Source organism: Euphorbia lathyris, chromosome 5, assembly GCF_963576675.1.
Source record: "Euphorbia lathyris chromosome 5, ddEupLath1.1, whole genome shotgun sequence".
NCBI classification, from domain to species: domain Eukaryota; kingdom Viridiplantae; phylum Streptophyta; class Magnoliopsida; order Malpighiales; family Euphorbiaceae; genus Euphorbia; species Euphorbia lathyris.
The window spans coordinates 43,211,197-43,222,359 of NC_088914.1; the positions used below are offsets into that span (position 1 = coordinate 43,211,197).

The 11,163-nt window shown below is 37.7% G+C and overlaps 1 protein-coding gene across 1 annotated transcript; it reads left to right on the forward strand.

Moving 5' to 3' along the window:
- The first annotated feature begins 4,634 nt into the window (after positions 1-4,634).
- Positions 4,635-9,823, forward strand: LOC136228756 (uncharacterized). Its single transcript, XM_066017229.1, has 2 exons — positions 4,635-5,339; positions 9,726-9,823. The coding sequence occupies exons 1-2, from the start codon at positions 4,880-4,882 to the stop codon at positions 9,782-9,784; spliced, it is 519 nt and encodes a 172-aa protein (XP_065873301.1). The 5' UTR covers positions 4,635-4,879; the 3' UTR covers positions 9,785-9,823.
- The last annotated feature ends 1,340 nt before the right edge of the window (positions 9,824-11,163 follow it).

Below are 11,163 nucleotides of genomic sequence, written 5' to 3' on the forward strand. Positions count from 1 at the left end.
AAGAGTCGCTAAGCGCAAGATTCTAGATGTATTCCCTAGCCAGCATGTCAGTAAAACTATAAGAAGCTCCATGATGACTCAGAGAAAATGATTGCTTGGAGCAAAATAACAAAATAAACCTTTTGCAAAAGGTTATTGTGAGCGCAGACTTTTTTCGGCCCTAGTGATGAGTCTATGTTACAGTCTTGCTAACAGTTTGTGTAGGTGGGCTTTACATGTCACATTGTGCAGGATACGAGTTAAGACCTCGACCCCGTTTTCTGTGTTCTTTAGCTTATTTTACTTCATTTTTATCAAAATCTTTTTAGATTTATTCTTTCTGAGATTTAAAATTACTCGCCTGCCATGTAGGTATTCGATTAGCTACCAAGTCCTCAATCGGGAACCTTAGTCACCGATTGGCGACCTTTGACGGTTTTTGAGAAGTTTACAGTCGGTTTTCAGGAAGTTTACAGTCGGTTTTCTTTGCAGTTTTGCCTGATTTTCCACTACTTAAGTGGAAAATAACTGGCAAGATGGGGGGAGACATTTTGTGATAAAAAATCAAAAGAAATTGAGTGAAATTAAGAAGAAAAAGAGTGAAACTAAGTGAAATTAAGTGAAAAGAATAGAGTTTTACACCATTCTTTACCAAATTAGCCATATTTGAAGGTTCCTACACCCAAATCAAACACCATTTCAAGTTATTTAGTAGAGGAAATACATTTATCACAACTATTCCTCACTAATTATCAATTCTGAAGTCACTAAACTTCCAAAATTGATCTTTTTGGGTCAAAACCTCTCATTTACCGATGAAATTCGGTTCAAACACATGGAAAATCATTTTATTTCCATTTTAATCTCCTATTGCACGGGTCCGAGTTGCTGCTCAAGTCACAATCATGTGTTCGTCGGCCTACCTTACAATAAAAATTGGAAAAGCATTTTAGATGTAACTTCTGAAGGGTTTTAAAAGCTCATCCCTACGGTTTGCAAGTTTTGTTATTTTATTTTTACCTTCTTGTTCTCGTTTTTGGGTTTTGACACGTACAATAGGGGGTTTGCCTGAAAGGTAATCACCAATCAAAGACAGTCTTCGATCGGGGACCTCTATTACCGATCGGGGACCTTCCCAGATTAGTAACAATGACAAACGGGCAGACCTATGTTGTCTGTCCGGATAGATTAGTTTTGGTTGTGGTAAATTTACTGTTTTATTATCTTGTTAATGAGGCTAAAATCAATCCCGGGATATAAGGGTATTTTTGTCACTTTTATTAAAACTGATTAGATGAATGAATTAGGCTTTGGATTAATCGCATGCTGTTGTGCTAGATCTCAGGATTGAATGAGTCCTACTTGATCGAGTCCAACGTCGTAGTTAAATTTGAAAGACGGGTCCCATTGTCCCGCAGCTAATGTTTATTGTCTTGCAGATTCAGTAGATTTATTTTCTAGGGCTAGACTTGATGTATTAGGGCTAATTACGCCATTTGTGAATTGATGTAATAATTTTATGATTCCAGTATTTATTTATCGTTTTTGAACGTTGAAATTATATTAAACTGAATCTGGAATAGAAATATTATGGTATTTTAATAAAGACAAGCCTACGTGTTTATTAATCAGACTGTTAACCTGTTTAAGTCACGAACCTAACTCTGAAGAAGTGACATATTGTGCCCGTGTTCCATCTAAACTTTTGACATGTTCCCGAGAATTAAAATTCGGGTGGCAACTCTGAAATAACTAATCTAACCTTAAACATGATAAAAAAAGGGTTAGAAAATAGTCAAAAGAATGCATACACCGTAAGGGACACGCTAAGCGTCGTCCTTAAAAACGGTAAGTGATGGTGATATGTAAAAACAGAATCCTACTTGCCGAAATCCTTCCTCTCATGAGAGAGAGAGAGTAGGGTAGTCGCGTCCCGCGGTTGCTCACAGTGGTGAGTCTGTTGGGGATAAATAAATGACTTAAACAACATAAGGGTCTGACGATTAATGAACCTAAATTGTCTTTTATTATAGGGTAATTAATTTATTAGTCCCTATATTTTGATAAAACACACTGTTTAGTCCCTGTATTTTCAAAAACACATGGTAAGATCCCTAACCTTTTTCTCAGTGAACTGTTTAGTCCTTCCGTCTGTTTGTTAGATTTTTTACCGTTTATGACTTCAGAAATGACTAAATTACCCTTTACTATTTACCTTCAAACTTTAGAAGAGGAAATCCAATTTGGAAGAAGAAGCTATTTGTATGGAGAACAAGAAAAAGAAAAGACCCAATGCTTACGAATTTGAACGATTAAGAAGAAAATCGAGAAGAAGAACACTCAAAGTTGATTTCAGATGCATTAGAGTTTAAAGGAAAGGAAAATAAGAACGCAAATCCAAATTGACTAACAAAATCTTTATGGGAGTCTAACGTTAGGGACTAAACAGTTCATCGAGAAAAATGTTAGGAACTAAACAGTACACTGAGAAAAAAGTTAGGGACCTTACCATGTGTTTTTGAAAATACAAGGACTAAACAGTGTGTTTTGTCAAAATATAGGGACTAAGAAATTAATTACCCTTTATTATAATATTTCTATTGTATCACTTCATACACTTGCACAGTTTGCACTACTACCCTATCAGCCCCGTTTTGTCGACGTGTACATTCTATACGTTCATGGAAGCCTTGGGTGTACATGTTTGCAAAACACTCATAGTTGTACCCATACAAGTTGATAGAACTTCTGAACGAGGAGATGCGTATGCAAGTATATCGTGCTATAGGAACGTATGAAAGTACCCTCGACCTAGTCAGTCCGAAGCTCATATAAGTAGCCCTAGTAATTTCTCCTTAGGATAATAAAACTTGCATTTGGTTACTTCGAGAGAACATATTTATTTATCCCCCGTTGATAAATAGACTAAGCCAATTCCTAGGAAAGATGAATTGACCATATCGGTTTAGAGGAATAAGGTTGGAAGGGAGTGACGTATAAACGCGTTTGTCATCCCGTTATGCTTTTTGCCTCATTTGTAATTTGTAAATGTAATTTCACTTTTCTTTCAAATGTAAAGTACTCTTTCTTCCTCATTTGTAATTCATGTCATAACATAGCACATCATATCACCAAAAGTCCATTTAGAGTGTCGACACTAACAATTTTTGTGGTAGCCATTCTAGGACAAGGTCATAGGATTAGTTCATCATTTTCATAATCGAGAACTAAAGTCGGTCTTTTTTGGAGTCATCTTCGAATCTGGAGGCATATCAGATATGTCGTGACATAACCATGCGTCTTTACCAAAACACGTGTGAGTCAAGTTTCATCAAATAGTTGAGGCATACCATGAATGTTATTAATGGCTTGTAATACTTGAGTCTGTCATATAAAGACATCCTGAAAATGTCATTTATACCAGTTATACCACTTATTGTCTCGTCAAATCCAAGTCAGGATGATTTGTTGATAGAATTCCATGAATTCTATCTGCCTTGTATGGTGCAATGTACCTAATTTTAAGTCTAATCTTCTTGTGTCACTTGGTCTTCTCGGACTCCAGTAGTCCAAAGGTCCTTGTAATCCATAAACATTGTAAGGTTGTATGGTTATCTTGTCTCCTTCATGAACATACATCCAAGTCTTTTGTGCAGTGTATTTAACACGCCAATGTACTAGTTTTAGTTCATTGGTTCGTATAGGGAAACCCCTGCAAAAATTTATCAAGTATCATTTAATCCTGAATTTTTTTGGGTAGTCAGTTGTTAGCTAACTCATGTCCATCTACAGATCAACTAGATAAAGATCTCTCTACCAAATTCTAGGGATCCCAACGCTGTTTCAGAAGGAATGGGTGTGACGACTGTCCCAACTGAGTTCCATATGCCACCTACGTTTGTATACTTTGGGACGGGAAATCCTTATGGTCACATGAGGTCATACCTATGAAGGATGGCGTAGGTCGGTGCTACAGTGGCACAACTCGTTGTTCACTTTCTAGAAACTATTAGTGGGGAGGCTTTATCTTGGTATAATGACCAACTTGCTAATATCCGTCAAGATATTAATCTACTTTTGCACGCTTTTATCAGAAGGTTCAGATATCTCATCCCACCTCTAGTATAGTTGTCTGACTTTGTTGGGCTTGGCCCAATTAGAATTTATGAAATAAGCCCACTCATGTGTCTTTAAGCTTTTTCAAGTGAAAAACATCACACATTGCTTTCAAAGCACTTGGTGGAGATGTTTATAAGGAAGGTCCTCACATGCTTGGGGTGTGCCCTAAGGGGTACCCACTTTTGTGAAAGGGTGAGGACCTACCACCTTTGTTGACCACCACACACGCGCGCGCCGTCCGACCGACCGACCCGGGCCGGGTTGGTGTGGACAATATAATTTTTTATTGAAAAAAAAATTAATTATTAATAATATTTTTATTATTATTTTTATTAAATTCGGAAATCAATTTTTTATTTAATTATTTACATTCTGATTTAGTCTTTGTGAACGTTATTCATAACGTCCATTTTTTCTGAACGTGTCTTCTATAAATGCTCAGTCTCATCCACCTTCCTGATTTTCCTCCTTCATCTTCTCCATGAAATCAGAGCTCAATAGCTCTTTTTTCCCTGTATAAATAGGTGAGACTGGCATACAGAAATCACACAATTGAATTTCTTCCTTTCTTTTTCGATTCCAAAAACTGAGCAAGTTACAGAGGGCTGTTTTATCCTGGAGGCGACCGGAGTTCATACTGTTTGCTAATTTCCGGCAGTTCCGCGAACGTCTTAAAGAAAGCGACATTGCCCGCGACTCTGCCCATTTGTTTTTTTGTTCGGTCTGTTCCTGTTTTCTGAGTTCGAGTTACAACAATTTTAAGACGGTTCAATTACTGCTGATGGCTACCGAACAATCAAATGGGATTGCTGAGATCAACAAACCATTCCGGTTTGAAGGAGCTCACTTCCGAAGATGGAGACAGAAGATGTTGTTCTATCTCACAACAAAGAAGGTAGCTTCTGTTCTGACTTCTGAAAAACCAATTGTTCCTGAAGATGGTGATGAGGCAGATGTTCGTGCTGGTGTTCGTGCTGCTGAAAGATGGACAGAAAATGATTTTCTGTGCAAAAATTATATACTCAATGGGTTGACAGACGATCTGTATGATTACTTTACTGCTGAAGAAAAAACAGCAAAAGAAATTTGGGAAGCTCTGCAGAGGAAGTATGACACTGAGGAGGCCGGATCGAAAAAGTACGCTGTAAGCCGCTACCTCAAATTCCAGATGACTGATGACAAGTCAGTGGAAATTCAATCTCATGAATTACAGAAGATAGCACATGAAATTATTTCAGAAGGTATGCCTTTAAATGATCAATTTCAAGTTGCTGTCATTATTGACAAATTGCCTCCTTCGTGGAAAGATTTTAAAAATGTTTCGAGGCACAAAACAAAAGAATTTTCGATGGAAAGTCTGATTACATGCCTCCGAATTGAGGAGGAAGCTCGAAAACAAGATTTAAAAGAAGAAGTGCTTATTGTTTCTAATAGCACTAAAAGGTCCACTGCGGTTCTGAAACCCACTCAAAAGAATTTTAAGAATCAGAACCGCAAACTAATCCAAAATCGCAACACCCGAGTTAATTTGAATTGGAACCTTCAAAGGAACCAAAATAGGCCACAGCAACAACCACCTAGAAATGATGCTGCTTTCTTATGCTTTAACTGTGGGAAACCAGGTCATATGGCACGTACGTGCAGGAACAGACCAAACACTACTCCTAGGTGTTAACCTGACTGAAGAGCAACATAATTTTGTTGCTATGATTTCTGAGATCAACCTCATAGGTGGATCAGATGGGTGGTGGGTAGACACTGGTGCTTCTCGCCATGTTTGCTATGATAGAAGTATGTTCAAAACATACACTGTTATGACCGAAGATAAGAAAGTGTTATTGGGTGATTCCCATACCACTATTGTTGCTGGAATTGGTAATGTGGAATTGAACTTCACATCTGGAAAAACCTTAACTTTGAAGGATGTGATGCATACTCCAGAAATGAGAAAAAATTTGGTTTCAGGCTATCTTCTCAACAAGGCTGGTTTTACTCAGACTATAGGAGCAGATTTATTTACTTTGACTAAGAACAATGTGTTTGTAGGAAAAGGTTATGCTACTAAAGGCATGTTTAAGTTGAATGCTGAGATTAATAAAGTGAATGCTTCTGTTTACTCTTTGTGTACTTTTAATGTTTGGCATGCTCGTTTTTGTCATGTTAATAAGCATATCATTAAAAATATGAGTAACTTAGGATTAATTCCAAAATTGAATTTGAATGAGTTTTCTAAATATGATTATTGTATTCAGGCAAAAATCACAAAAACACCTCATAAATCTGTTGTTAGGGATTCTGAACCTCTAGATTTAATTCATTCAGATATATTGAATTAGATGGAAAGTTGACTAGAAATGACAAACGGTATTTTATAACCTTTATTGATGACTGTTCTGACTTTACTTTTGTTTATCTAATGAAAAATAAAAGTGAAGCGTTTGACATGTTTAAGTTGTTCATAGTTGAAATAGAAAATCAATACAATAGGAAAGTCAAGAGACTTCGTAGCGATAGAGGCACAGAATATGGTTCTAGCCTGTTTATTGATTTCTATAAAACACATGGCATTATACATGAAACCACAGCACCTTATTCACCAGAAATGAACGGTAAGGCTGAAAGGAAAAATAGGACACTTATCGAATCTGTAGTAGCTATAATGCTTAGTTCAGGTGCTGCCTCACATTGGCGGGGAGAAATCCTTTTGACTGTTTGCTATGTGTTAAATAGGGTCCCTAAATCAAGAAGCAAAATCTCCCCTTATGAGATCTTGAAAAATAAAACACCTTGCCTATCATATTTTAGAACTTGGGGTTGTTTGGCTTATGTTAGGATTCCTGACCCAAAGAGAGTCAAACTTGCTAGTAGGGCTTATGAATATGTGTTTATTGGATATGCTGTGAATAGCAAAGCATATAGGTTCTATGATTTGAATGCAAAAGTCATCTTGTAGTCAAATGATGCTGACTTTTATGAAGATAGATTTCCTTTTATATTGAAAAATAGTGGGGGTGCATCATCTAGTAGCTTACCTGCTGTTAGACCTATAGTGCAAAAAGAGATTGAGGAATCTGAACCTAGGAGAAGTAAGAGACCTAGAGTATCTAAAGACTTTGGGTCTGACTTTTATGCTTTCACAGTAGAAGAGGATCCACTTACTATACAAGAAGCCTTAACCTCATTAGATGCTAATTTATGGCAAGAAGCCATTAATGATGAAATGGACTCACTTGAGTCAAACCAAACTTGGCACTTAGTAGACTTACCACCAGGTTGTAAACCAATAGGTTGTAAATGGATCCTTAAGAAGAAACTGAAACCTGATGGTTCAGTAGATAAGTTTAAGGCTCGCCTTGTAGCTAAAGGCTTTAGACAAAGAGAAAATGTTGATTTCTTTGATACTTATTCACCTGTCACTAGGATTACGTCTATACGTGTTTTGATTGCTATTGCTTCTGTGCACAATCTAGTGGTGCACCAAATGGATGTTAAAACTGCGTTTCTGAATGGTGAACTAGAAGAAGAGGTTTATATGGATCAACCTGAGGGTTTTGTAGTTTTTGATCAAGCCCATAAGGTATGCAAGTTGGATAAGTCTTTATATGGGCTAAAACAAGCACCTAAGCAATGGCATGCGAAACTTGATAACTTGATTATTTCAAATGGCTTTAAGGTGAATGAAAGTGATAAGTGTATCTACTACAAATATGAAAATGGTCTATGCACAATTATATGCTTATATGTTGATGACTTGCTTATTTTTGGATCTAATATTCATGTTGTGAATGCTGTTAAGTCAATGCTGTCTGAACACTTTGATATGAAAGATCTAGGAGAAGCGAACGTCATTCTTGGCATAAAGATAACTAGGTCTGAAACTGGAATTTCTTTAGATCAATCTCACTACATTGAGAAGATTCTAAAGAAATATAACTACTTTGATTGTAAACCTGCATGTACACCTTACGACCCGAGTATAAAACTTTTTAAGAACACTGGAGACAGTGTAAGACAATTAGAGTATGCTAGCATTATTGGCAGTCTTCGTCATGCCACTAATTGTACTAGACCCGACATCGCGTATGTCGTAGGATTGCTATGCAGATTTACTAGTAGACCTAGTGTGGAGCATTGGAATGCTATAGAAAGGGTCATGAGATACCTTAAAAGAACCATGAAACTTGGATTACATTATCAAAGGTTTCCAGCAGTCCTTGAAGGATATAGTGATGCTGATTGGAATACCTTATCAGATGATTCCAAGGCTACTAGTGGCTATATTTTCAATATAGCTGGTGGTGCTGTTTCATGGAAGTCTAAGAAACAGACTATCCTAGCTCAATCAACCATGGAATCAGAACTGATTGCACTAGCTGTGGCTAGTGAAGAAGCAGGTTGGTTGAGAAGTCTGTTAGTTGAGATTCCCCTATGGGAAAAACCGATTCCAGCTGTATTGATCCACTGCGATAGTACCACGGCTATTGCAAAAATTCACAATCGTTATTACAACGATAAGAAACGACAGATACGTCGTAAGCACATCACTATGAGAGAGCTACTCACTAAAGGAGCTGTTAGAGTGGATCACATACGCTCAGAAGAGAATTTAGCCGATCCTTTGACGAAAGGATTAGCTAGAGATAAAGTCCATAATAGGGCAAAGAGTATGGGACTTATGCCCCTACAGTGATGAGTTACACACAATAGTAACCCAACCTATAGACTGGAGATCCCAAGAAATAGGTTCAATGGGTAATAACAAGTTGTGTTGTAATATGTGTCAGATCATGCAATTTGAAGCATGAATATCCTGAAGCGACTTGAGGTTGAGATAATAGAAACTCTTAATGAAGTCTATACTCCATTTGGAGTGAAGTACATAGCTACATGAGTACTTTTGATAGACTCACCTATATGAATATGGAAGTGAGGCCGCTTTCTATGAGTTTAGGGAAAAACTCTAGAGCATTCATTAAACCGGGATAGACGTGCATGGCCATAAACGCACGGGCTACTAGAACTACACTCTGAAAAGGTTATGGCGTGATATACATCAGAGATAGAGTTCAAGACTACGAGTCACTCTAGTAAAATCTGAACTATACTCACTATGCAAAGGTTCAAATCAAAAGATACCTCTATTTATGTCTGACCTTATGTAACTGCTCAGTAAAACGATTTCAAAAATTCTAGTGGGGGATTGTTGGGCTTGGCCCAATTAGAATTTATGAAATAAGCCCGCCCATGTGTCTTTAAGCTTTTTCAAGTGAAAAACATCCCACATTGCTTTCAAAGCACTTGGTGGAGATGTTTATAAGGAAGGTCCTCACAGGTTTGGGGTGTGCCCCAAGGGGTACCCACTTTTGTGAAAGGGTGAGGACCTACCACCTTGGTTGACCACCACACGCGCGTGCGCGCCGTCCGTCCGAACCGAACCGGGCCGGGTTGGTGTGGTGTGGATTAATTTTTTATTGAAAAAAAAATTAATTATTAATAATATTTTTATTATTATTTTTATTAAATTCGGAAATCAATTTTTTATTTAATTATTTACATTCTGATTTAGTCTTTGTGAACGTTATTCATAACGTCCATTTTTTCTGAACGTGTCTTCTGTAAATGCTCAGTCTCATCCACCTTCTTGATTCCAAAAACTGAGCAAGTTACAGAGTGTATACAGAAATGATTTTTGTACGGAGCAATACAAAATCGTATTTAAGAGGGCTGTTTTATCCTGGAGGCGACCGGAGTTCATACTGTTTGCTAATTTCCGGCAGTTCCGCGAACGTCTTAAAGAAAGCGACATTGTCCGCGACTCTGCCCATTTGTTTTTTTTGTTCGGTCTGTTCCTATTTTCTGAGTTCGAGTTACAACAGACTTGGTATCTCTTGATCAAAACGAAGATGGGACTTTTCAAGACTTTTATGAGAGATGGATGGCCATGTTGCAGCGCCTCTGGGACCCTCCGGCTATATCGACACTCATTGTTATCCTTTTGTTCAGAGCACATCCCATTTTCCATGGATTGATGAGGCTTGGCACTCTCAATTCATTTGAGCATGTTCACCAGGTTGCAGCCCATATGGAGAGGCTTATTAAGGAAGAAGAAATGGGTCTAGACAAAGGCAATACTGCTCCAGCAACTTAATGTTCTCCAGTTCATGTTTTCATTTCTGTTTTCCTTTTATATATTTCCCTTTCATGTATTTCCCTTCATGTAAATATGTACTGTTATGTGTGAAATACCGTCATTTATGAAAGTTTCGTGTGTTTTTCCTAGTTATATGTCACAAGTGTTTATAGAGTCGGTCAATAATTTTCGGTTTATCCATTCAAATGATTTGGTTCTCGATTAAAACATAAACATGAAGGTCTTAGGCAGCATCTAATAAGCATCGCCTGTCTCATGATCGTTTAAAAGCACAGGTTTGGTCTCAACAGGGCAAATGTCGCCTAAACAGAAAATCAATAACCGAGTTAGAGTCACAGAATTTCTACAAGGGTGTGTTAACTAGTGATTTAGACGAAAGTTCAAAATCAAGTCAAGGTTATACAAAAACTCTTAGGATAGTAACAGTTGAGGACATGAGACAGATGGTGGAGGATATGCTCCATGGGGATGCCCTAAAGAAGGCAGTATCTGATGCAATTAAGGCTAACAATTCCACTTCAAACTCTGGTGGTGGCATTCCTGAATCAACTATGTTAGAGTCTTCGGGTCCTAAATCTAAAGGAAAAAAGACTCAAAAGCTAAACGAGAATGGTAATGGGGTCATATCTTCTAACGATGAGGAGTTTGAGAGAGATTGTAAGTATAATCAGCAGATGGCTGAGATGAGGAAAATCCAGCGTTGGTTTGAAGAAAAAGAGAAAAGCATAGTCAAAGAGGTGTGCATTGATGTAGACTCCCACTATGTAAAAGGGGTTGATACTTTCCCTATAGGCTTTCAAATGCCAAAATTGCTGATATACTCCGGGAAAAGAGCACCGTCTTCTCCCATCAACCGTTACTCCCGAGTAATGATGGGATCTGGAGCAGCTAAAAGTCAACTAGTCAACCTGTTT